At 43.2% G+C, this 27565-nt stretch overlaps 2 protein-coding genes across 2 annotated transcripts in view; one reads left to right on the plus strand and one right to left on the minus strand.

Moving 5' to 3' along the window:
- Positions 1–6648: 6648 nt before the first annotated feature.
- Positions 6649–16211, plus strand: GNAT2 (G protein subunit alpha transducin 2). Its single transcript, XM_039251108.1, has 8 exons — positions 6649–7080; positions 8768–8810; positions 9103–9244; positions 9966–10123; positions 12242–12370; positions 12591–12720; positions 14375–14528; positions 15533–16211. The coding sequence occupies exons 1-8, from the start codon at positions 6963–6965 to the stop codon at positions 15721–15723; spliced, it is 1065 nt and encodes a 354-aa protein (XP_039107039.1). The 5' UTR covers positions 6649–6962; the 3' UTR covers positions 15724–16211.
- Positions 16212–23654: 7443 nt separating this feature from the next.
- The window catches only part of GNAI3 (G protein subunit alpha i3), a 39126-nt gene continuing 35215 nt past the window's right edge, over positions 23655–27565 (minus strand). Inside the window, exons 8-9 of the mRNA XM_039251085.1 lie at positions 24919–25132; positions 23655–24829 (exon numbers count right to left, since the gene is read on the minus strand). Of these exons, the coding sequence (XP_039107016.1) occupies positions 24942–25132 (191 nt within the window). The 3' untranslated portion in view covers positions 23655–24829; positions 24919–24941. The remainder of the gene's footprint in view (positions 24830–24918; positions 25133–27565) is intronic.

Raw genomic sequence — 27565 nt, forward strand, 5'->3', positions numbered from 1 at the left:
GGCTTTCAAAATTGCCGGGAGGCGGGAGGCGGACCTCGGCGGACCTCGGCCGCTGAACTGGCCTCGAAGACCCCGGGAGTCCCGACTCCCAGCTCTCTGCTCAGGAGGCGAGCAGGCCACGTGCTCCCCGGAGAGCAGGACCCGGAACTCGTCTGTGCTTCTCTCCACAGTCTCTGGGTGTTCGGGATCGGACCACCGTAGCTGGACTGTGGTGGAGTCACGCAACAGGTGCGACCCCACCGATGCCTAGACAGCGCCTCCGGGCGTCTCTGCCTCCCCAGGCCCAGCTGTGTCCGAGGCCCCGCCCCCTCCGGGCAGGCCCCGCCCCCGCCGGGTTCCTCTTCCCCGCGCCACGTGGGCAGTCGCCACTCCGCAGTTAGCCGGGCGGGTCTTGGGCAAGTCTTGTGCGTCAGCTTCCTCATCAGTGAATTGGGGTGGTGTAATCGCACTTAAGGGAGTTGTTCTGAGCATTAAACGTTCAGCACCTTTGCACAATGCCTGGCACAAAGTCGGTGGCCGATCAAAGATAGTATTGTCTCGGGACTCATTCACTTTTATGTTTTATAAGAGTTTATTTTTAAGTAAATCTCTACACCAAAGGTAGGCCTCGAACTCACAACCCCTTGAGTCATAAGGTCCACCACTGAGCCAGCCAGGTGCCCCATTCATTCACTTTTAGAAGCTGTTCCTGGGCGGTCTCACTCCGGGGTCCTCTGTTTTCCTCTGGCAGGCATAGATAAACGGTGTGCCACGAAATTCAGTTTCCCCTTCATACATTTACTTTTATATTCATTGGTTAAAAGTTTAGGCTCTGTAGCCAGAATGCCTGGGTTCAATTCCAGACTCCACCTACTTTGTGATTGACGGTGGGGAAGTTACTGAACTCTCAGTGCTTCTATTTCCTCTAGAAAATGACTCTAAGAGATCCTGCTTTGTATAGTAGTCGTTATATAAATTAAGTGCTCAGAACAGTGCCTGGCCTGTAGTTACTACTCAGTTAATGTCTGTCTTATCACTACTATGTCCTTGGCCTTGGTTCCTTGTTGACAACATCCCACCGTGATGATTCTCTTGGTGGCCTATAAAGAAATGGAGTTGGGATGTTTGGGGGAACGACACACACCCCACCCAGCCAGCACCCCCACTCCCAAGTAACACAGAATCCTAGCTGAAGAGAACTTGGGGAGGGGGGGAGCTAAGACTTACTAAACATAATTAAGTGTATTAGCAATAATTAATCTTTTCCCTATTTCTCCACCTTGTAGGAGCCCTTTGTTCCCCACACCCAGTTGAATTAATGCTGTTTGTCCAGCTCCTCCCAATTCTCCCCCACAGTCAAATTACTTCCCAAACTCTGCCTCCCCCACCTCTCCCCAGGCTGGATTCTGGACCCTGTACCCTATTATCTGTGTGTATGTGGTGTCACATCTATTGATCTCTGCCTGCCACTCCTCCTCACCCTGGACAAACTCAAAAAAACTATGGCTTCCATAAACATGGGGGTGGGGGAGTTCACCTCACAAAGAAGCAATGAAACAGATAAAACAAAGGAAATAACCATGTTTACCCATCAAATTAGCAAAGATGAAGGGGAAAAAAATCCTAATACAGGCAAGGGTGCAGTGAGATGGGACACGCATACATTTCTGGTTGACATGAACATCAACATAATCTTTCTGAAAGCCATTTGGTAATATATAATCAAGAGTTTTTAAAAAGTTCCTATTACCTGACCCAGTAATTCTACTTTCAGCAATTGTTATTCTAAAGAGCTACTAGAAAAATATGCACGAGTTTGTTCACCACTGCAATGTTTATCACATAAAAAGGCTGGAAACATAAAGGTCCAATAGGGGAATGCATGCAATGAAACACAACCATTAAAAGTTGTTCTTGGAGAATTTCTTAATGGGGTGGAAATATTTACAATGTAAAGTTTGGTTAAAAATATGAAATGTAAAAATCTGTACATATGGTATGGCCCTAATTATGTGACATATACGCATAGAAAACAAACACGCCAAAAAGTTTACAAATGATTATCTGTGGGTGGTAGAATTGGGAATTCTATTTTCTTTATACTTAACTGCATTTAAAAAGATTGTCTACCATGCATATCCATTACTTTTATAATCAAGGGAATAGGAAACAACAAATCTGTAACAGCCTCCACACCCCACTCCCAATAAACTCTCCTGGGTCTTTTTTTTTTTTTAATGTTTTATTTATTTCTGAGAAAGAGAGAGACAGCATGAGCAGGGGAGGGTCAGAGAGAGAGGGAGACACAGAATCTGAAGCAGCCTACAGGCTCTGAGCTGTCAGCACAGAGCCCAACGCAGGGCTCGAACCCACAAACCGTGAGATCATGACCTGAGCTGAAGTCGGACATGCAATCGACTGAGCCACCCAGGCACCCCATAAACTCTCCTGGGTCTTAATCCCAGACTAAATTGGTCTTGGGATCTTTAGGAATTTTCAAGCTGTTGGGCTCTCAACAATGAATGACAAAATAAACCTCGAAATTAAAAATCAAGCAGCAGGTAATCATGTAGAGTGTCATCTATATTCTGATAAAATGCATATTTTGACATAGTTTTAGGTATCTCGCACTGGGCTAGGTCTCATTCGGATTCCCCCTTAATCCGGACCTACCTACCTAACCAGCCCATAGGTGGCAATCCCTGCCCTCCACCCTGCCCAGGGAAACTGGTTCACTAGTCCCTTCATGCTCCTCCCTAGTCCAATCTGCAACACACCCTTCACCCCACAACCCTCCCCTATCTCCAGGCCATTTGGTATGCAGTGCCTGCTAGGAAGTGTGTCCTGATTACAGCTAAGCATCGATTTCCCCACCTACACAACACCAGTAAGAATCTCAGCGGGGTTCACTGACTACGCAAAACCAGAGTTTGGGAAGCGAAGCAGTGAGTCATCCTTTGGCCTCCAGCTTTGCTCATGTTAGGGCCATAATGTTGTCTTTGAGCCTCTGAGATCTTCCCTAGCTCTAAATACAGCTCCCTCCCCTCCTACTCTTCACCAGATGGTTCCTTAAATGGCCCTCCCTGAACCCTAGGCCCCCACTCAAGTGTGCTCCTTAATTCTCTGGAGAAGGCTTGGCTCCTCTTAGCTTCTGGCCCATAGTTCACTTGTGATGTCAGCTTCCCCCCTAGGCCAGACCACTCCCTGCAGACACTGGACTTGGGAGAGAACACCTCCAGCCTCACAAATACCCTTGGCCTGAACAGTTTCCCAAAGCATCATGCTTAGATCCTTCTGGAACCAAGCTACTCAGCTCATTTTTCAGCTTGTCCAAGCAGCCGGTCCTGTCACCCACCCTCTTCCCCAGTCCTCTGACATTGTTTACAGGACTCTACAGCTGAGTCCACAGGTACTAGTTTGTAAGTATTCAAATGGCTTTAGCCACGCGCTGTCATTCCAGGCCCTCGCTGGCTAGCCACAACCCTTTGCTGTCCTCCTCTCCCAGCCCTCCCCTCCACACACCTTTCCCTCTCCTGCCCCACCAATCACATCTCATTTCCCAGTCTTCCCTGCACACGCTTTGCACCTCGGGCCTCACGCCTTTCCTCTCCCAAAATGCCTCCCCCACCAACCCCGCTGTTTCTATTGTTGTTCTGCTTCTCTGTTGGCAAATCTGTTCATTTTAGTTGCTCCCTCCTTTCTTCTACAGAATTTTTCAGCCTGACAGTTAAATGTGTTTATAATTGTCTTTCCTACCAGGGGTGGAGGGTAGGTCTTAAACAGCTCTGAACCCTTCAGCACTCTCCAGCACTACACAGTGTTCCTTTAATTCAACTGTTTCCCGGTGAACTTACCCCACCTCTTCCTTTGGACTAGAAGGTCCTGAGGGCAGTTCTTCATTCTTGTCCCCCCTAAGCCAGCTGGGACAAGTCTTTATTCACAATCCCCATCACTGAAGGTAAGACAGATCCTGAGGTCTCCCCTTAGTTCAGGAAACAGGATTAATTCATTGGGAAATGGTGTCTTTTTTCACTCAAAATGATTGGTTATCAGGATGTGACTAGGACTCCTGAGCTCTAGCTGATTCTGATGCTAATGTGTTTATTAATGTGAGGATCATCTTTCTGTGCTTCTAAATGGGAATGGAATGTACATGCTTTTCCTATTCCACCAGGACACTGAACCCATATGAGATAATAAAGTAAAACAGTCACAGTTTCGAAAGGCATAGGAGCTGAAGACGGGAGGCAGGAGGTCATTGGCATCAGGATGGGGCAGCACAATCAGAGGCCAGGCAAGGGTCAGGAGCTCCCTTACTCAGCTTAGTAGCCGGAATGGGAGCCCAGGAAACTACGAAACAAGTAGGAGCAGCACAAAAGTTTGCAGAGGTGGTAGCTGAAAAAGGATCAAGCTCGAACATTTTCTCCATGCGTCAAACAAGCGAGTGGTTCCTTTAACAGTGCAAGTGCTACTGTTATGGAGCTCATGCATATTGCCTGTGTTCTCCAAGTGTTCTCTCACTGGCTGCTTACGTGGGGTAGTGGGAAGAAAGATCACCTGATCTGTCTGTTTATTAAACTATAGGACCTTGAACAAGTTACTTAACCCTCAAGTCTCAATTCTCTGGTCTGTAAACTGGGGACAGAGCACTTACCCTGAAGTTAGTGTGAGAATGAACTGATATGAGCCACATAACTTGGCCGGCACGGTGGCTAGCTGTCCTCTGCTCTGTACAGAGCAGGCTTCAGCATAGCTCCGGCCTGGGTGTAGGTTACCAATATTGTGGGTAGGCTAGGGCTGGGCTGGGGAGGTATAATTACTGAAACCTTATAGCCCAGATTCTAAGACAGTCACAGTTTCAAAGACACTCTCCTGTTTTAAGTCAAGAAGCACTTGCCAATTTTTGATTGGGAAAACATGATCACTAGGGAAGGCACCGTGGCGGCTACCTATTTCCCCATCAGCCCCGAGAGTCTGGGCTCCAGGCCCAGGGCTTCTCAGCCAGATGCTCAGATATGCAGCTGAAAGGTGGTGGAAGGAGGAAGGAGCTCAGCAATGGCCCAGGGCACCTGGTATGTGGGAGGCCCAGGTGCTCCCTCCCAGCTTCTCAGTCTAAATGCGCAGGCCACTGCAGCACAATGCCACTCTAAAAGGAAAGAACACGTCAAGCCCTTCGAGCTCAAATTAAGTCTTCAATTCCTTGGCTGCATGTTAGAATCACCTGAAGAAATTTGGAAATCTTCATGCCAGGACTGTATTCCAGACCCATTAGATCAGTATTGTTTTCTAAAGCTCTGTGGGTGAATTTCAAAGTACACCAAAAGCTGAGAACCACTCTTCTGGATCAAGTTTTTCCAAACTCGCCAGATGATGATAATCACTTGCATTAGTTTAAGAGTATCTCGGGCTCTGGAATTAGCACTATTACCTGAACTTAAGGATTCGAAAGCAAACCCCTTTATGAAAACATGTAGGATATTTTAACATCTTTGAAATCTGAGTGATCTTCCAATCAGTGAGACCTAAGATTTGATAACACACAGAAACAAGCATCTCAGGTGATCCTCATGATTAGGCAGGTTTGAGGAAAAAACAGTTCCCTAATACTTCCTAGGGCAGTACTTCCGGAACTCTAACATCCTGGGAGTCATCGACAATCCAGTTAAAACGCAGCCTCTGAGTCAGGTCTAGGTTAAAGCCTGAGATCCTGCATTTATAAGAAGCTCCCAGGCTATCTGTGCTGGGCCTTGCACCACATTTTGGGCAGGGAAATCCTGAAGTATCTCCTTCTGAGGAGGCTCCGCCAGCAACCCCTTTAATTAAACTGAAATAACTGGCGTAGAGAAATATGACCAACAGAGAGAGGCTTCCATAGGTCTGAGAGGCAACTGTTGGATTACTCTCTGGCATTTCTTCCCAGGAAGGGGCAGCTGGGATGAGGGCCAGAGGGAGGGCTGCCCCAACCTTTGCAAAGCCAGAGGCTAGCGTCCAATTTCCCAAGGAAGCAGTTTGCTGTATGAGACAGCACAACCCCCCACGCTAAACAGCAAAGTTCACTCACCAAGTGCAGGGGGGGCATCAGGTGGCTTGAGAGAGTTCGAGCCGCACTCTCTCTATGTATACCCTTTCTCCTTCATGCATTCACCAAACCTTCGCTGAGGGTCTGCTAATAAACCACAAGGTCTAAAGGACTTAAGTATGAATCAGACTCGGTCCCTGACCTCCAGGGGAAGGAATTCAGACTGAGGAAAACCCATTTGTAAAGCAAAGCACAGTGTGAAGTGATAAATGCTATAACAGAAGCACATACGGAGATGACCCAACATAACAGAACAATGCTAACAGCTTCCTGGTGCAGCATTTCCAGGAAAGGCACCACCCTAAACAAAATTTCCTCGCCAGAACCAGCCTGGTATGGAGAGGGTGCTTTGATGCCTTGAAGCCCTCAAAACCAAGACCCTAAAATCTGGAGTCCCGGAATGGGAAGAGCTTCCTACGTTTACGCCTCTAATCTCTAGCGCTAAGATGCAAGTGAATCCAAGGAAGAAAGAGACTTTTAGGAGATCGGCCCCTCAAAAGGATGGGACAGCAGTGATCTCATTCCAGAGAGCTCCAGTACCTGCATCCTGTCCTCTGTGACAAAATCCAGCCATTTTCTTAGTTACAGAACACACGTATTTGCCCTTTGTCATATTGAGCTCTTAATTGGCTTGACCCATCACATTGCTAGATAAAAAGGCTACAATCCCTAGACTAAGTAGGTCTCCAGCTGGGGCAGAAAGTCTCAGCCAAGACAGGCAGGGTACAAGAACCTAGAGCCTGCTCCCTCACCGAGCTCCCTAGAGAGCAGCTTTTGAGGAGGACTACAAAACGGATACTCAATCCCAATTTACTTTTTCCCTATCTTCCATCTCACAGATAGGAAACCCTAGAGAAGAGGCTTAAGGGCCAGAAGCAGCAGCGGAGGAAGAGATAGCAGAAAGATGGGGAGTGGAATCAGTGCTGAGGACAAAGAACTGGCCAAGAGGTCCAAGGAGCTGGAAAAGAAGCTGCAAGAGGATGCTGACAAGGAAGCCAAGACCGTCAAACTGCTACTGCTGGGTGAGCGAGATGGGAGGATGAGCCAGAGAAGAAGGTACTGCTCCTTCCTGCTTATCCTGAATGCTAGATGGGTTCTAGCCCACCCCGTGGGGAGGACGGATGGCAGTCATTTTCCTCTCTCCGTCTGGTCCCAGGCTAGGGGGTCAGAGCTCTAGGGCTGAGCACAGCCACCCCAAGGAGATGCAGAATGCCAAAGCTATCCTGGAATAGTCCTGCCCCTCCTTGAACCAGGAATAGTGCAAGGGCTGGGAGAGACCCATCCGTCTCCAAATCTAACCAAACCTAACACCTCACCGCTTGGCAAATACCGTGAACCCTGGGCTTACAGTTACCTGACCTGCAGTCAAAGAGCTCTAAGTCAAAGACTCAGGAGAGGACAGGGGACTCAGAAGTCCTGCCACAGCATCAGTGCCAGGTAGTCCCAGGAGCAGGCCCACTGGTTCTTGCCACATAAACGGGTTCCTTCTCCTTGCTTCCAGTCAACATTCTGTATATATTTTATAACTAGGGAGCCCTGGGGGAGGAGGAACATCTAAGGCAGTCCTTTCCTGGCTTTCTGTTCAGTAGCTGCCTTGAAAGCCCCTGCCAGATGGGAGGTTCATCAACTTGATGGGCCCTAAGCAGATCACAGGTCTGTGCTGAAAAAAGAAAAGCACTTCTGTTGGTCAGAGAGACTGGTCACAGCTGTAAACAGAACCGAGACAATAGAGTTTGGGACACCTGCCTTAGGAAAAAACCCCAACAGTAGGACAGAGAGAGGCTAGCTGGTGCAGGTGGGGTCTATGCAGCAGCAGATTAGCTGGCTGGGCTGTTTGCAAGCCCATGAGGAGCCTGGGAACTGGAGCCCCAGGCCGGGGCGCCTCCTTTTCCCCAGCCGATCTGTGAGCATATAAGCTGGACTCAGGCTGCAAGGAGCCCAAGAAGCTACAGAGGGGAAAGAGATGGCAAGGCCACTGAGAGATCTTTTAAGCCTAAGCAGCTTTCTTCCACATTCAGGATAAGCAGCTTAGAGGGAACCAGCACAGACTAACTGGGAGAGAGGTTAGGGCATCAGAGCAGTACAGACTCGGGGAGAGGGCTGAAAGGTATGTGGGAGGAGAGCAGAGCGTCGATGAGAGGGTAGGAGGACATTTTAGTCAATAAAGGAAAAAGCAAGATGATGAAAAAACTGTATTTCAGTGAAGTTATCCAGTTTTCTGCAATCCTGCCCCCAGATCACTCTCCCGAGTAAAACTGGGCAGAAGAGAAATGTGTTAAAGGAATTCCCTGAAGGTATCAGTGGTTCTCAGTGAGATTTTGCCACCACCCTCACCCCTCCCCAGGACACTTGGGAATGTCCGGAGACATTTTTAGTTGTCACAACTGGAAGAGTAGAGTGCTACTGGCCTCTAGCGAGTAGAGGCCAGGAATGCTGCAAAACACCCTACAATGCACAGGACAGCCCCCCACGAAAAAATAACTGTCCAGCCCAAAATGCCAACAGTGCAGAGGCTGAAAAACTCTTGCTCTAAGTCCAGACTAAGTGGCTTGAGCCCAAGGCTGGCAGAAATTGAGGGCAGCAATCACCCCTACAGGTTCTCTCCTAACCAGACTCCCAGGCAAGCCCTGTTTAGGCTTCTCACAAGCCATCTCCTGGAGGACTGGGGAGAGGTGGTGGAAATCTGAAGCATAAGCATTTCTCCCGCAGGTGCTGGGGAGTCAGGAAAGAGCACTATCGTCAAACAGATGAAGTGAGTAGGAACAAACCCCCAGAGGACTGAGGTAGGGTGATGAAGTCAGTAGAGCCAGTAGAGGCATGGAGGATGAGGGGCTCTTCAGCCCAAAGGAACCCAGATGTAAAGGATATAAAGAACCTGAATTCCAATGCCCCCTCATTGGCATGCCCTTTCCCCCTCACTCTCCACTTTGGGACAGCAATAGGAATAGAGATGGGGTTCTTATGACCCTTTAATAAATCCTTCCAGATTCCCAATCCCTTAGGTCTGGTTACTCGGGTCCAACTAAGGGCTGGGTGTCTTGCAGGATCATTCATCAGGATGGCTATTCACCAGAAGAATGCCTCGAGTACAAGGCCATCATCTATGGGAATGTGCTGCAGTCCATCTTGGCGATCATCCGGGCCATGTCCACACTGGGTATTGACTATGCTGAACCAAGCTGTGCGGTATGTGGTGAACAGTATGTGGTTAAGGTTGGAAGGAAAGGCTAATGAGCAGAAACAGGCAGCCGACAAGCTATGAGGAAATACGGGCCAGAAAAGAGTTTCATATAACTAAATCCTACCTACTGAGCTTCCAATCTTTTTACTTCAGTCTTGGGGAAGTGTGCAATCCCTACCTTTATAATACATTACCCAAATCCGTTCTCAGCTTCCTCTGCCTTTCTGTCTTATCTTACCATTTAAATCGCTCCCCTGGGCTCCTTGCCTGGCCATGGAACTTTCATAAACTAAATCTCTAGATCTAGCATTTGCCTTTTCCTAGATTTGAATCAGTGAAAGAACAAAGGTGATGGCTTTTTGTCTACCAGCTGGTCTATTTCATGGTAAATCTGGTCTTTAAACTTCCAACCTCCCTGCAAGCAGAGGACCCACATTTTGTGGCCGTACTCTTTTGAACTAAGGACGGGAGACAGAAACACCACAGCGGAAGCCCCTGGAACCTGTTTTCCCCGAGACATCCTAGGACTGGATAAATTGCCACCCTCTACATCTCAGAAGCCCACTCAGAATCAATCAGTATGTTTTCTAAGCATCTTCCCTGGCTGCAATCTCCATCTTGGGCTTTGGTACCAATGCAAAATGCTTCCTTCTGAGCAGTATCCCCAGGAATCTCCTGGAAAGCCATTACTCCTGTGTAGTTCTCACCCAGGTCTCTGCCTTACAGGACACTGGGCGACAGCTCAACAACCTGGCTGACTCCACTGAGGAGGGCACCATGCCTCCCGAGTTGGTGGAGGTCATCAAGAAGCTGTGGAAGGATGGTGGGGTGCAAGCCTGCTTCGAGAGAGCTGCAGAGTACCAGCTCAATGACTCAGCATCTTAGTAAGACTCTGGCTGGGGAAGGGGTGGGATTAAGTATAAACAACCTTCTAGGAAAAATCACACCCAGCCTAAAATTGCAGCCATGAAAGCTGGAGTCACAAGGACTGAATTCAGCTTGGATACCTGTTTTGTTAGGTCCAAGCAGTGTTTTACTAGGCGTTGAACTTAATGCCTTTAGCGAGGGGCGCTGCCACAGTTGCCACCACTCTGTATTGCTTCACACTGGCTCAACACAGCCTATAGAGCTGAAGACCCCCAAATCAAAAACAAATGTGTCCTGCTTGGTAGCCCTCAGACCGCTGTCCTCTTCATTCTTACATGTAGTCTCTCCTTTCAGAACCTCAAAGACAGACCTGAAGTTCTGCCACATGCTCTCCCAGGAGGCAGGTGATTCACGATGGTCTTTTCAGGGTAGTAACATTCTAGCTGGTAACCTCAGCGTATCTACTTAGGCCACCAACCAGAAATAAATGCTCCCTTCACACGTAGCATTTTATGACTGGGTGCCAGAAACTTCCAGGGCAAACCAAAGGAAGTAGGTCAGAGATTTAAAAGAACCAACTTTGTGAAGCTGGTTCCAAAAAGATAAGGTACAAAGAGTGTATCAAGCCTACCTCAAACGGCATGGTTTCATAGATGGGCATGAGCTCTGTAGTCAGACAGACCTGGATTTAATCCCTCCTCTGTCACCTAATTTTACAACATAGTTATCATTTACCGTCCACAGAGCACTCGCTAAGGCCCAGGCACTGCCAGGGGCATTAGGTGCACCATCTCGTTAGATCATTCGAGGTAGACAGTACTTTTTACTAGTCTGATGAAAACCTGAGGTTCAGAGAAGTTAACTGACTTGCCCAAAGTCATATAGATAAATGGCAGAGGTTGAATTTGACTCCAGGTCTATCTGACCACAAAGCTGAATGCTTTTTACAATATATCACAGTGCCTCTTGACCTTGGACAAGTTACTCAACTCTTCTGAAATTATCCTTCATCTGTAAAATGGGGAATGAAACTTGAAGGTATATGAGGTTCAATGAGAATTTAAAGGTGAAAATACTGGCATATACTACACACTTGTTAATTTTCTTTCCCTTATTCTCTGTCATCCCACTTCACATCTGCCTTCCTTGTCTTTAAAAAAAATAATTCATGATAACTGTCAAACACACACAAAAGCAGAATAATATAGTGAATCACCTGACTTCAACTGTTACCAACTCATGACCACTCTTGTTCCATTTTAGCTCCATCTCCCACTGGATTATTCTGAAGGAAGTCCCAAATATCCTATCATTACATCCCAAAAATTTCATTATGTATCTAAAAAAGAAAAAGAGAAAGAGCCTCTTTAAAAAAAAAAAGGAAATCACAACATAACCACCACACCTAAATATTTAATAATTCCTTAATGTCATCAAATATCCAAGCCAGAGCACATTTAAGTTTCCCCAGTTATCTCAACTGTTTGCTCCTCAACTTGGTTCAGGATATAAACAAGGTCCATGCATTACACCAATTCACATCTCTCATGTCTCTGAAACCTCTTTTTAGTCTACTCCTGCCTTTTGCTAAATTTATTTTTATTTTAAAGAGAGCATGAGTGGGACAGAGGAAAGAGAGGGGAGAGAGGAAGAGAGAGAGAATGAATGAATGAATGAATGAATGAATCTCAAGCAGGCTCCACACTCGGCACAGAGCTGGATCCCACGATCCTGGGATCATGACCTGAGCCAAAATCGAGAGTCGGAAGCTCAACCGACCAAGACACCCAGGCCCCCCTACTCTGCTTCTTGCTAGAACTTCTGGCACTCATTTAATCCACCAATTCTTACTGAAAGATCTAGAAAAACTTGTAGCCAGGCACAACTTAAGGAAAAGTCATCTGATATCACTTAAATGCGACAGGACCCTGCTTCAACTGGGCATGTCCCTCAGCTCACACTCCCTTTTTTAAGGACACAAGAGGGTTTGAAGGAAAGAACCCTAGATTTAACAATATGGACTCTAGGCCTGGTTCTATCACCAACTTAGTTAGATGACTTTGGGTAACACCCTTTACCTTTGTTGGTCCTGGCTGCGGAAAGCTTAACGTCATCTGTTCCAATCTCTTCTCTAGCTACCTGAACCAATTAGACCGGATTACAGCCCCTGACTACCTCCCTAATGAGCAAGATGTGCTACGATCCAGAGTCAAAACCACAGGCATCATTGAGACCAAGTTTTCTGTCAAAGACTTGAACTTCAGGTGAGTACACAGCTCCCTAAGGCACCACAGACACACACATGGTTCCCTAGGGGCACCTCAGATACCAAAAAGGGGCATGGGCATGCTCCTTGGCCTTCACTAAAGCCCAGTCTGAATGACTATCCTATTTCTCCCCATTTCCCATCTCACTGCCGACTGGCCCCCAAGTGGCCACCCCTCTGGGGTAAACACCAAGTACATGTGCTGTTTCTTCCCTCAGGATGTTTGACGTGGGAGGGCAAAGATCAGAGAGAAAGAAGTGGATCCACTGCTTTGAGGGAGTCACCTGCATCATTTTCTGTGCGGCCCTCAGTGCCTATGATATGGTGCTAGTGGAAGATGACGAAGTGGTAAGTGGCCTTTACGCTAAGCAGCTTTGATAGACAGTCCCCCTGTGACCCTTCCTCTAAGCTTTGTGTCACCAGTTCTTCTGCATGGGTGATTTCAGCTAACACTGACAGACTAGCAGTCCTCTGGCACACAAATCAATGTCTCAGGCAAATAATTCTAGAAAAACTTCCTCTTTTGCAGGTTCCAGGTTAGCACTTTAGAGCTCTAGATTTACTGGAAGTGGGCTTGGTCTCAGAGTAGACATCTAAGAATCACTTGGATATCACACAGCTCATGAGAGAAACGGAGTACTAAAGGGACCACAGCTGGGCAAAGCGCAGGGGATGATACACTTAGGACTTTTCCAGGACACCTATGGAAATAGAGGATAAGAGATGAAAATGATAAAGAAGAAAAACAACATAAAATGTGCATCTTTGTGCAAGAGGATAGAGGGGTTGGACTACTAACCTCACTTGGAAGTCTAAATATGTACCATCAGCAGGACTAAGGAGAGACTGGCAGACCAGGTTTCTCACATGTGACTTAAATTGGCAGCTGGAAGACTACCTGAGGGGTGAATCTCTTGAGCCCGCAGTTTAACAAGATAGGAGCTCTGCAGGCGAAGCATCAGCCCAGCCTTGGAGCCTGAGACAGAGTATATCAAGGCAATGGAATATGCTAATGGGGGCCCATAGCTTATTGACAGAATACAAATCTCCTATATTCCCCATCCTCACTCCAGCTGTTCTCCCTTCTCCTTAGGAGTTCAAGTTCACATTAGAGCACTATGAATATCCTCTAGCCAAAATGTCTTACGGGGTCTTTTATTTTTCACAATCCCTTCCGTCTTTAACCCTGAAGTCTATGAAGTCTTAAGGGGTTCTGCATGAACATTAGCAATGACAAACAGCCACAAAAAGTAGATTTGTTTTCTTTCTTCATTGGGTGAAAAGACTGAGCCAAGTCACATAATAGCATACTTCAAATCCTAAAGGCCTGCTCCCTAAAAACAGGCTGGTCTCAGGCACTTGGCAACATTTAGACTGCAGATACATAGCACCACTTCACACCTACTCAGAGTGGCAATCAGAGGAGGAAATAAGACAGAAAGGCTTATGGTGTGGCACTGAGAAATTATCTAGTCCTCACCATTTGACACTAGGGCAATAATCCGTATTATGTTCCTGCCCACACTGATCCAGAACTCTATTTAAACAGAAGCCTATCAAAATCACGCTGAAAAAAGAAATTATCATGGAGATGCAAATGGGCACATGACAACTCAGACCTAGTTTCAACTCTGTATAAGCAGCACTTATGGAGTCAAAGATTGGCCTAACATTTACTGTACACCTATATGCTAGCCACTATCATGGACACTACATACGTGATCTCGTCAAACTTCCATAACAACCCTATGAGATAGGGAAACTAAAACTCAGAAAAGTTGAGTGATTTCCCCCAAGTCACACAGTTATGACAGAAAAAGGATTAGAAGGGCATCTAGATCTCTTTGGTGGCCCTAACCCACCACATTAAAAAGAGATAAGCTATTCCCCAACTTCCCTCTTATATTTGGGCCACTAGTCTCTCCATGGGGAACAAGAACAGGAAGTAGACAATAGCCCATCGGCTCAATTTGGTATTTCTGATGGTGTTTCCTTTTATTAGAATCGTATGCATGAGTCATTACACCTCTTCAACAGCATATGTAACCACAAGTTCTTTGCGGCTACTTCTATTGTCCTCTTTCTCAACAAGAAGGACCTCTTTGAGGAAAAAATCAAGAAAGTCCATCTCAGCATCTGTTTTCCAGAGTACGATGGTAAGTGTCAAGGGATGGAGATAATGGTAATGGTTTCTTGGTAATGACTGGCGATTGCTTCATTTCCTAGATCAAGAAGACATAAAGGAACCTGTCCTTAGGGAGTACTAAGTGTAAGTTCTTTGCCTTGCCAGGTTGATGATCCCTTAAATTTCTTTTTAATGTTCACTTATTTTTGAGAAAGAGAGAGAGAGACAGACAGAGACAGAGACAGAGACAGAGAGTGAGTCAGGGAGGGGCAGAGAGAAGGTGACAGAAAACTTGGGGCAGGCTCCAGGCTCTGCGCTGTGAACACAGAACCTGACACAGGACTCAAACCCACAAATCGCGAGATCATGACCCAAGCTGAAGTCAGACACCTAACCAACTGAGCCACACAGGTGCAACCACCCCCTTATCCCTTTAATACTCAGTTCCTCTTATGAGCTTTGTGATGTCCAAGTGATACTTGGATGTCTAATCTGAGAAACTTGGGTATTCAGTCATAAGTTTAAAGTCACATGTCCCTGGAACAGAAGAGACATTAGATGCAAGAGAGCCACTGACTATTTAAATAATTCCCAGAAATCAAGGGCAGAGACAAAGAGATAGCTCTCCTCAATTTTGTTGCTCAAGTGATAAACATTGGAGTACAATAGAGAAGACGATCCTCCCTCTAAAAATAGGTCCCCAACTGCAGCTTTCCAACACATTTCAAGGAGCAGGTGGGTCACCTAAAAAACAAGTGAGCAGGGACGCTTGAGTGGCTTAGTTGGTTAAGTGTCTGACTTGATTTTGGCTCAGGTCATGATCTTGCGGTTCACGGGATCAAGCCATACATTAGTATGGAGCATGCTCGGGATTCTCTCTCCTCTGCCCTTCCCCCAACTTGTGTGCAAGCACACCAGGTGCACCCATACTCTCCCTCTCTTAAAATATATAAAACTTAACATTAAAAAAAAAGTGAGCAGCTAAAAAGGGTTAATTTATCCCACTTCTTTACTTTTTTCTTTCTGGAAAACCAGGGAACAACTCTTATGATGATGCAGGGAATTACATCAAGAGTCAGTTCCTTGACCTCAACATGCGAAAAGATGTCAAAGAAATCTACAGTCACATGACCTGTGCTACAGACACACAGAATGTCAAATTTGTATTTGATGCAGTTACAGATATTATCATCAAAGAAAATCTCAAGGACTGTGGGCTCTTCTAATCCTCCTCACTCCTCAAGTATACGTTCCACAAACAGGCTTGAAATCTGGGTCATTTCAAGCAAAAAATGATACACCAATATATCATGGCATGAAGAGTGAATCCACTCTCCCTTGGAGAGCGACTATACATGAGCACAACTGTGTCCCATATATTCCTTTCAAAGTTGGGTAGCGAGTGCAGTTTAAAGAGCACAAGCCCAAGAGTCAGAAGACCCAGGTGCCAGTACTGATTCTGTGACTTACTACAAAGTATGAATATTTCATTTCTCTGACCCTTGAGTCTCTTATCTATAAAATAAAGATAACTTTCTACACTCCACAGGGTTATTCTAATGATCACAAATATAACTGAGGGGAAGGAACATAAAAGTTATGTGGTCAGAGTCACAGAAAGAAATCCTATGTAAAAGCAGCCATTTATGAAGTTCAAGAGCAAGTTTTTAGATGAACTATCCCAAGCAAAATAGGAAACCTTCCCTACTGTATGGAAAAAATAAAATGAGACCTCAATAAACCTTTATCACCATTTTGTTTTTGTTTTTTTTACTAACAGACCCTATGTGCCTTAGCTCAGAGATCTGGATCACTGAATGGAAGATGTAAGTTTGTTAGTTTCTAAGGCACATGCCCAAAAATGATCATCTTTATTACGCAGATTCTCTCTCTGCCCCCAAACTGCCATAAGGACTGAGTTACCTTAATCTCTGTAAGTAACTGTCTCAGGTACACAAGACACTTTCTGAATAAATTTGGAAGACTTCAACATACTCCCACTTGGAGTATTAATGATTTTTATTGCTACCACTTCTCAATCACAGAATTTAGAGTAACTGAGCAAACCTAAATTTCTCATTTCAAATGCTACGTTTCAGAACAAAATAAACCAGCTGTTCTTGCTTTAGGCACTGAAAATCTCTGCAGTTGGACCCATGTGACGCCTGGCTGAAAACAACATCTCCCGATAGAAGACAACAAGTAAATTATTTCTTTGAACTCGTTTGAGGGGAAACGAAGCTTGCATTTATCTTGACAGGAGGTGGTGAAGTCAAGTACAGATTTAGCATCTACAACTACTAGTGAGGAAAGCTCTTGGCGTCCAAGATTCAGTATATAAAAGAAAGTGTCAATTAAAATGAAAATCTGTTCCTTGCCAGAAACACATATTCACACTTAGGCTGCTACTAGCAATATTGATACTCGAGAGCCATATGAGCTTGAAATACACTGAAGAATAAATTTGCAGCTGTTAAAATTGGACTCATTTAATCGTCTTTTTGATTCCATGAAAAGAAATCAACTTGGGAGCATCACCAGAGAAATAAGGGGAAGTACTCTGACTATTGCCAATTATAAAACTTCACCACAGAAAAAAAATGGGCAAGACTTCATGCATCTAAGAGCTCTCTTCAGGACTATATCCTAAATAGCATATTCCAACTATCACTAACCTGTTTGCTTTAACTCCATATACAGGAGTTATGAGCCTTTTTATGCATGATGGCTCCCTCCAACAGTCTGATGAAACTTATGGACCTCTTCTTAGGATATTTAAAAATGCATAAAATTACAAGGGAAACCAACATACTAGGAATAAAGTTCTATCTTTGGAGTCCTGAAGCCCCAGGTGCAGAATCCTCACTCCAGCTCAGATCTTGTCTATTCAGGCCCCAAATCTAATTTATCGCACTTATCCCATCTTCAAATAGGGTAGCCCAACCTCCCCATGAATTGTACCAGATTGTTTGCTTCTTTTATTATCTTCTCCTTGATCTTTGACACTAAGCAGGACATGGTTAGAGGCCAAACTATAAAAGCCTACCCTAGGCTTCTTGGTTATGGATGTTCATACAGAACAGGCCCTATAGTCCAAGCATGAAAACAGCCAATGGGCCAGGTCTTCTGGTACTCTACTCACTCTGCTGTCTTTATCTGTCTTCTTTGGCTTCCTTTTAAATTTACATTATAATGTTGAATTTTCTTATCATCAGAAATTCTTTTTTTGTAACAACATAGGTCAGAAACAATTCGACCCGATTTTCTTGAACTGCAACCTTAATTCCTAAAATGGTAAAGCTAGAAGGAATTTTAAAATAGTCCAGACTAACAATCTACAGATAAGAAACTGAGGCCCAGGGAGAAGGAGCGTCTTCATCAAGATCAAACTGCGAGGAGGTAGCAAAACTAGAACTCCAAAATAGGTCTCTTGAATCCCAAGCCAGTGTTCTATATATGCACCATGCACCATGCTACTGAAAGCACACCAAACACTACTATAAAGTCAAAGTCAATTTTCTTATTTCCCTAAGCTCTTCCCATTCCCAACCGAATTCGTGGTTATTTTTAAATTATGCCATCTCTAAATCATAGATATTTAACAAAATCGTCTCCAAACTGAACACAAATCAGTCTCAAAATGGAATATGAAATTGGCATAAAACAACAAAAACATAAATAGCTTTATGTTTGTTCATTGAAGATGTAATTAATTTCCTTAGAGGGCAGAGATCTGACTGCAGTTCCCTTGCAGCGCATTTAGACACTGATGACACTAAGCCAGATGTGAAGTAGGTTCCACTTCTCGTAGAGATGATGACAGTTGCTTTTCTTTTTCTTCTCTTTACAAAAATACACAATAAACACAGAAGGACAAATACTGTACAATTCCACGTATATTCCCAGGCGCTGGGAGGAGAGGAGAATGGTGAGTTGGTGTTTAATGGGTACAGTGTTTCAGTTTGGGAAGATGAAAAAAGTTCTGGAGATGGATGGTGGTGATGGTCTGCACAACAATGTGAATGTGCTTAGTGCCACTGAACTATGTATGTGCTTAAAAATAATTAAGATGGTAGAGTTTATATTATGTAGAGTTTACAATAAAAAAAACAATGGAAAGAAGATCATTGGAAGTGTGCTTTTATGTTCTGTAGATATACGCAGCACAAAAACTCAGTCTTAAAAGCAATATAAAAGACACATTTACATGTAACACTTCCTACTCTGATAAAAAAAAAATAAAATTCACTTACGTGTCCCCCAGATAGTCCAAATCAGGGAAGCCCCATCCCCAAGGTAAGAAATAACAGCATTCAAAGCCCACGCTATAATTGGAGATGTGCCGTAGACCAAAGTGTGCTGGCCATGCTGGGTGGAGAAGGTGGTGAAGGGTGAAGAACTCTTACCTCCCACTGCCCTCTCTACCCGGCACAGCCCCCCAAGCACAGATTCCAGCAGGACTTCAGTGTTGGCCCAGGGACTGCAAGTGTGCCAGAGCCTCTGGTGATCCTGCTAGGTAAAAGCATGAAGACATTTCCGTGAGGTCAGACAAAGTGCACACAACAGAAGGGACTTTTTCTGCCTTCTGGCCATGAAAAAGCAAGCACTAGTATGAACAGATATAAAGAACTGGATTTAAATGCAAAGCAAAGCAAAGACCTTTGTTTTTACCCAGCTCCCCAAATTTTAGAGCCATTTACAGTTGAACTTCATTTCAGGTGTTCAAAATGAATATGGGAAAAGTGATGCTGATAAAAGGCGGCCAGCTACAGTGAATACATCTGTTGGGACTACCTTACAAGATCACTTGTTTTACAGTATAGTATAATCTTGAGTATCATAAAGAATATTTACAAAGCACTTTTAAATATGTTATTTTAATTGCCTCAGGGTTATAGAACATTGTAGCTGGAAGGAATAATTTAGTCCACCTTTAAGTAACAGAGGAGGGATGTTAAGACAGATTTCATAGCTAGTTGGAAGCAGGGAAAAGACCAGAACCCAGAGTGACAAATAATTGTCCATAAGATTCTGAGCGGTCTCAGGGCCTTTACTCTCCTTAGAAAGAATAGAACAGGTAACTTCCTGTGATTTGTCATGTCGGCTGGGAATCTCTCGTACATTAAACAAGCCTCACGGTAAAAATGTTTGGATAACCGAGAGAAGTATGGGGGTAGGAGGTGGGGTGGGGGGAGAGGTAGTAGAGGATAGGAGATAAACCACATTGTACAGAATTTAATATTCCAGCTGTCAAAGATCTTACATCTGAATGCTAATACCTTGAGACAGTGTATCCCAGCAGTGTATTTGCCAATACTGGATTATTTCTGCTACCTTGTTCATTCCCACTAGATTTCAGGAAGAGAACACGGGTTAGCAGCAAACATACAGTTTTCTACTGGCTCCTCAAACATTCCCCTTCTCTATCCTTTCCCTAGCCTTGTTTCAAAAGGACTTTCCAGTCTATAATTTGGAACTAGCTAGCTTTGCTCTTTATCCACCAACTGGGAATGAATATTCATGTTATTACATACATATAGTTAGACCTCTGTCACAGGATTTTATCTTTACTTTGAGGTATCTTTCCATTTTCACTGAATAAATGCAGTAAGATAAATGAAACCAATGTTTGGAAACTTCAAGTGTTTTGTGTTAATTTTGTATAAAAATTAAATACTCTGTATCAAAAGTGTAGGAATGTTCTTTGACTAAAACAGTTCTCATACTAATTTTTTTGGTGGACAGCACTCTAAGGCACATACAAAAGGTGCTGCTGATTTGTTGACAAATAAAAAAATACCTCAGTCGTTTTACTAGTGATTTTAAGGTTATCTGTCTACTATTTGTGTTGTTTAATATTAGGTCCTATTCAGTTATCCCCAAAAGTTGGCCCAGGTTACTTCATCAGAACCACCTCGGAAACCTACTTAAAAATACATGTTCCCAAGACCTGTCTCCTGTCTCCAACATCTTAATTTAGTAGAGTTTAGCCAGGGAATCTGTCTGTGTTAATCTTGTACCTCATGTATCTAATACCGTATAACCTTCTTTATTATCTCTCATTCCTAAGAAGACTTGAGTCGAGCCAGGTATGTAAGCATGACATACTATCAGAAAAAGCTGTCCTGCCCTGACTTGTTTTGGAGTATGTTCTCCTAGCAGAAGTAATTCACATAGGTTATGAGAAAATGGCGGTGGCAGGTTAAAACTTGAAGGTAAAGGAACAAAGATCTTGACCATCCAGGAAGTTCATTCCCTAGTGCCTCACCTCAATCTTTTACTTCCTGATAGCTGCTAACAAGATCAACTTTCAATTTCAGGCCTCTCCGTAGCCTGGTTTTCTCTCGTGCTCAGACAGCCATAAAGCTACGTGGAGAGCTGTGTGTGGATGGTCTAGGTCAGATCTCTGACTTGTACTGTGGAAGCCTGACGAATGACCTGGCAGTACTAGGAAACTGAAATAACTTTGTCCTTAAAGTCAGTATAAGAGGAGTACCTGGGTGCCTCAGTCGGTTGAGTGTCTGACTTCGGCTCAGCTTGTGATCTCACGGTTTGTGGGTTCAAGCCCTGCGTGGGGCTCTGTACTGACCAGCTCAGAGCCTGGAGCTATTTCAGATTCTGTGTCTCCCTCTCTCTCTCTGCCCCTCCCCTGCTCATGCTCTTTCTCTCTCAAAAATAAATTAAAAACATTTTTTTAAGTCAGTATAAGATATGAAAGATTTCATTAGTAGTTAAGAGTGAAGAAAACTAGTGCTGTTTTTGGTATATTTAAATGAGTAAAGGACTGTGGTTTTTTGAACATCTGGAAGGAGACGGATGCCTGGGTGGCTCAGTTGGTTAAGTGTCCTACTCTTGATTTTGGCTCAAGCCCTGATCTTATAACTCAGGAGATTGAGCCTTGCACTGAGCTATGCACTAAACATGTGGAGACTGCTTGAGTTTTTCTCTCTCTCTCTGCCCCTTACATGAGTGCACGAACGTGCGCATACTCTCTCTCTCAAATAAACATCTGAACATCTGGAGGGGGGAAAATCAGTCAAAGGGAGGTTTTTAATCAGAACGAAAGACCAACTTTACCTTATATGTTACTGCCAATACAGCAGCAAGCTGTGAGCCAGGATACTCCAGAACTATGCTACACCAATGTATAAATACATGAAACAACTAGTCAGGCTAGACAAGTCAGTCCCAAAGAAAGTCACAGCTACAAACTGAACAGTGGCCAGAATATAAGAATATAAGGTGGGCATATGAATTAGAAGAACCAGCAGTTATTTTTAAATACTCTAAAATGTGCACACAATAAAACACAAATAGAACACATAAAAGTATAAGAAACAAGGCAAGAAAATGGTTTTTAAACTTTGGTCCATCTATTCTTAGAATGCAGCACCTTATAAAGAATAACAATCCATCATTGGAAATAGAAATAAAACAATACACTGAACTAGAGATTTAGAACTTAAACTGTCCAAGATGAAATGTCATCCCAAGATCCGCTTATGAAGAACTATAAAAGTTCTTCAATTTTCATGCCAGGAGGTGAAACCTGCCGCAAGGCTGAGATTCTAAGGTTGGGGAACACTGGCCTTTAAGGAGAATACATCCTCTTTAAATAGAGCCTCACGAAAGGCATTTCTGTAGCCCAAGGTTTTAATCAGGTGGAGATGAGACTATCAACAAAATAAAGCTGTTGTTCCACTCCTTCCTACTAAGGTCTAGTTACTGTTCTCTTCTCATTAAAATTTAATTTTCGTAGATGTGCTAGTTTCTAAGATGGTCCAAAGCCTGGCCACATGAATACTGAAATGCAGTCCATCACAAACATCCAGCATTCTCCCACAGAAAAGACACAAGGCAACTTTTAGTTTCTTTGATTACAAATATCAATCCTTTTTTCTCCAGGCTAGTACACATGATGTTTCACCCCCACACTCTGGCTCTGCTATTAGAAAAGATCTTTTATTTCAAAACACAACAGTGATTTGCAAGGCTGATGATAAGAATCACCTTTTTAAAATTATAGATCACTAGGCCCGCCAGCCAAGAGCCAATCTCTGGAATGGATCCAGGAGATTTTGACTTAAGGCATATTTGAAAACCAATGACTTGAATTGTGTCCCTGCATCCTCCAGGAATGTGCATTTAGATAAGTTACTTGGGATGGTAGGGTAGGGGGTGATATTCATGTGAATAAAGAAAAATGTAGATGGCATGGGGGCAAGAAACTGGAGAATTACTGTTTTTCATTAACAGAAAAGCTAAAAAAAAAAAATTAACATATCAGATAGATGTATTCAAATGAAAATACACGGTGCATTTCAAAATAAAATTAACTTAGATTATTTATCCTTTTGGATTATCATCACCACCATCCCATTAGCCCTGACTATAGAAAGACCACAGTCAAAACACTATTCCGCCAGTTCTCATGTCTGGATGATCCTAGAGCACAAAATACGATAAGGAAAAGATATATTCAAAATGAATAGGAATCGTCAATCTTATCTACGTTGCAGGCATAAGCTAATCACCAATCAAAGCTGATCATTTTCTTTCTAGCCCTAAAAAAACTGTTTAGATAATACAGTTACAGCATCTGCATAATTATACTTTTCCAAAAAGAGTAAGAAAAATAATTCTAATAAAGGCACTGAACTGCTGAGGCTTGCTTTCTGAATCAGTTCTGACGACCGTCATTCTTGTTTCTTTTTTTTTTTTTTTTTTAAACCAAAAGAGGACATAGAATCCAGTCCAAAAAGACTGGACCCCAAAGGCACTGCTCAAACTGCTGATCTGGAATGCTCACAATGCATTCTCTTCATTTGCCTTCCCCCAAAGGCCCATTCAATATTTAAGGACGTTTGCTGTACATTATACACAAGGACCTGCAGGCCGAGGTGAATAAAGCTCTCCACATAACCAAAATGTAAACCTGGAAAATGGATTACGACTGCATGTTACTGACACAGATATGACATAAGATCCTTAGTCGGCCCAAAATAAAACAATGCTACTACACCAAAAGACTAGACCTTCAGGGAACCCTCCACCTAAACCCATTCTCAGACAAAGGCCAAAGCACATTCAGCAGGAACAAAAAGAAACAGAAGAAAATATTTCCAGAAAGGACTAATTACAAACAGGAACAAACCTGGACTCTTTACTCACCATTTTAATACTGCTGCCAACTATAACAGATTAAAATCTGTACATACAACACAGTGGAAAAAGTCCCAAAATTCAAGAGTTTCGGTAAAAGAAGGTACTGACTAAGGATTACTACAATTAACATTGCTACAATAAAAACAATGGCAAACAGGGATTTGGCACCATGTTTACAAAGTAAAAGCATGCACTGTTAATACACTTTAGATGTTTCCCAACAGAAAAGGCCATGGAAGATGGAAAACAAGGGGCATCTTTTACAGAACTCCCTATGACTGAGACAAACAGGCAAGAACCAAAGTGGTCAATTTAGTAGATATGTAGCAGCAAAGTCATGGTTTCGGTCTGGAATTTTGCAATTTGCATTTCTAATTGACGGCTGCCCTAGGTGTGTCCATATCCAAGAAGCTAACTTTACATCCTACATCAGCGTTTACCTAGTAATTTGGTAATCAGCATAAACCAGGTTAACCTTAAACCCTAAACTTAAACAAAAGTTAGAAAGCGAGAATCTTATTACAGAACTCTCCAATGTGATTACCATTTAAAAACCATAATGGTACTTTCAACAGGATAGTAACATAAATTTCATTCAAGAAAGCTATAATCATAGTCCCAATAACCATAAAGAATTAAGTAATTATGGAAATATTATGTTCTGAGCATACCAAAAGTTAACAACAAAGGGTTCCTACTAAGAGGAATATTTTCAAGATGATCTGCTCACATCGTGTGCATAGTTAAGATTGTGTTTTAATAAAGATTCTTTTGCAAACAAAGAAATAAAATTTGGTAACGTTATTCTCTTGATGGAAAAAAAAACTTTAAAAATGAACTAGGGTGGTTTGTCAAGAAGGAAAAAAAAGAGTAAGCTACATATTAAAAGTTCTGGAATGCAGCACCTCAACTTCGCATCAGCCCTAAACATTTGAGATTATGAAATCCAAGTGATGCCTTGATGATCGAATCATACTTTACAGTTGTTCCAATTCCAATGTCTGACTTTAGCATCTCGTGTCAATTAAGAGTTCCCTAATACAGAAGATTGTGCTACAGAGTGCTACGAGTCTGCATGCTGCTGCCGTTCCCTGGTCCCGTTCATGCTTGCAGCTGCCCAATGAGACAGCAAAAGAAGTCTGGGCTCAACACTCCACGCCATAGTAACTAGAAAAGAAGAGCATTCTTGATTAGAGCAGTCTACAAAGTCCAGAGGCATCGCGAGAGCGCTACTACCGAACCGTGTGAAGTTTTACCTTTCGTTGATCTCCAACCGTCTTCAGTAAAGCCCACATTCCTTTAGGTTGTTTTTAATGATGACATCTGTAACAGCATCAAAAACAAACTGCACATTCTTCGTGTCTGTGGCACAGGTGAAGTGGGTATAGATCTCCTTGGTGTCTTTTCTCCTGTTCAGATCTTCAAACTGGCACTGAATATAAGCAGCTGCTTCTTCATACGTACTGGAACCTGCAGCAGACATCCAACGTTTTCAGTTTAAACGATAATAGCTGCCTGAACTCCACTAAGTCAGGCCATCACCGTGACTTATGACGTCAGGGAATATAACCCAAGTGAATATAGACAGATTGCTTTAATCCTATCATTAGGTTTTTGTATAATCATTAGGCTTTCTTGAGAACAGACTGTAAGTAAAACAAAATCATCACATGAAAAGATTGAGGGAAATTAACCTTTTTCTTTTTCCCCATTTTTTTTAGATTTTTCAGCTAAAAAACCAAGAACGTATAAAAGGAAACTAGAGAAGTAGGAAGATGCGTTGCTAGGACACAACTGTTGAAAAGGTCAGAGAGCCTGTGCTCTTTGGAGTGATCTTGAAATAAACAATTCAAAAGAGTTAGTCATGCTTCTTTTCAAAATCATACCAGTTTTAAGGGAGTTCAGCTTCAGAGCCTTATGGCAATAATTTAATGAAAGGTAAGCTAGTACATGCAAAAGGGAAAGGGGTCTGAATTATACACATTAAAATGTGTTTTTGTGGCATATAAATTATTAATTTACCTCAATTAAGCTGTTAATTTTTAAAAGGGGGGGCTCAAAAGTAAACCTTTCAACATTTGTTTAACACTCTTAACATGCTTCTACACATGCTTCTACACCATCTTGTCTACCTGTGAGCCTTCAGAATAGCCCTAGAAACTGACGACAGAACGAGAAAAACTCAACAAAGAAAACACAATACTTTATTCTTGTAAACCAGAGGCTGTTTTCCACAAATCACATTTGTGAAATTAAGTGACATTAGGAACGGCAACACATACCAACAAGAAAGGAATGTTATTTAAACAGAGTATTTAAAGAAATAAGGAAGATAGCTTGGTAGGTGCGTGAAAACAGGTTTCTTGAGATCTGCAGAACTTCTGTAAATTAAAGGAGAGATGGGACTGAAAAGCAAATTCTGTCTGGTAGAACAGATACTGACACTTGGGAAATGAGGACTGTGAGACTTCTTCAGAAGAATGAAACAGCGCAAGACAGGTTTGGAAGTTCCCCCCACAAAAAAAGGCGGCGCGGGGGGGGGATATGCTATTGAGGGCTCTCTGCTATGTGGAAGATTTTCAACTAGAACACTGTCAATCCTTCTACTTAAGATTTCTCTCCACCTTGAAACCCGGCTACATTTCTACTCACCTCTCACCTCTGTCCCAGTTCTGACTACATTTCCATATTCCCAGAGAAAGCAAAGGCCAGAGAGCTTATGCTACATCTCAACTTTTTAGCCCACCACCTCACTTAAAAGGTTACCTATATCTCTACTTATTTGTACCTTTGGTCTTAGAGAGGTCTTCCTTCCCGGTCAAAATTTAACTGCTCTACCAAGACTCTTTTAAGTTGAGGTAAAATTTATATAACATACAAAAAGACATTCTGAAGTGCACAATACAGTGGCATTTAATGTATTCAAAACGTTATGCAACTGCCACCTCTCTCTAGTTTCAAAACATCTTCACCAATTCAGCAAAACACCCCATTTCCAAAAAGTAATCATTCCTCATTCTCCCCCCAGGACCCACCCACATCTCCTGGTAACCACCAACCAATCTGCTTTCTGTCTCTATGGATTTGCCTATTTGGGGTTATATAAGATAAAACAATCACCCAAATGTGACCTTTTGTGTTTAGTTTCTTTCACTTGGCATAATGTTCATGAGGTTCAAATAAGTTGTGGCATGTATCAACACTTCATTCCTTTTTATGGCTGAATAATAATAATAATTCCGTTGTATGGAATTCCTTGGTTCCTTCCTTTCCCATTACCAGCTTACAAATCTTGCTCCATCAATGACATCCAATTTTTACAACTTCTCTTCTGTTATACAATCTTACCTCTAAGCTTATGAACATTCTTAAATCTTCCTTTCACTTATAACCCAAGCTGCTCAAGAGTAGACTATACCTATCTTCATTTCTCCACTTCCCACTCAGTAACTCACTGTCCTGGCTCTCTTCTCGCTGACACTGCTCTCAACAACACTCACTAACTCCACAGGCCACTTTTCAATGTGTACCTTACTTTATTTGTCTGCACACAACAGTGTTGACCACCCCTCACTCCTTAAGCTCAGCTTCTGATACTTTGGCTCTCCTGGTTCTCCTCTTTGTACCCAATACAAACCTTTCTTTCTCTCCTGCCAAAGAGAGTCTGAAATTCTCTCTCATTCTACCCATGGTCTTTTCCGTTCTCATTCTATAGCATCACCCCATGTCATCTCATCCATCTCCATGTTGTATTTATAAATGACCTCAAATCAATATATCTAACCCTCAATCTCTCCCAAACCTCCAAGACCACATATAAAACTGCCTATTAGATACGTCCACCTTGATGTTCTGCAGCTACTTCAAAATAAACATTCCTAAGTATCACTTAGAGATCACACC

Source organism: Hyaena hyaena, unplaced genomic scaffold (assembly GCF_003009895.1).
Source record: "Hyaena hyaena isolate Hyena2069 unplaced genomic scaffold, ASM300989v1 scaffold_390, whole genome shotgun sequence".
NCBI classification, from domain to species: domain Eukaryota; kingdom Metazoa; phylum Chordata; class Mammalia; order Carnivora; family Hyaenidae; genus Hyaena; species Hyaena hyaena.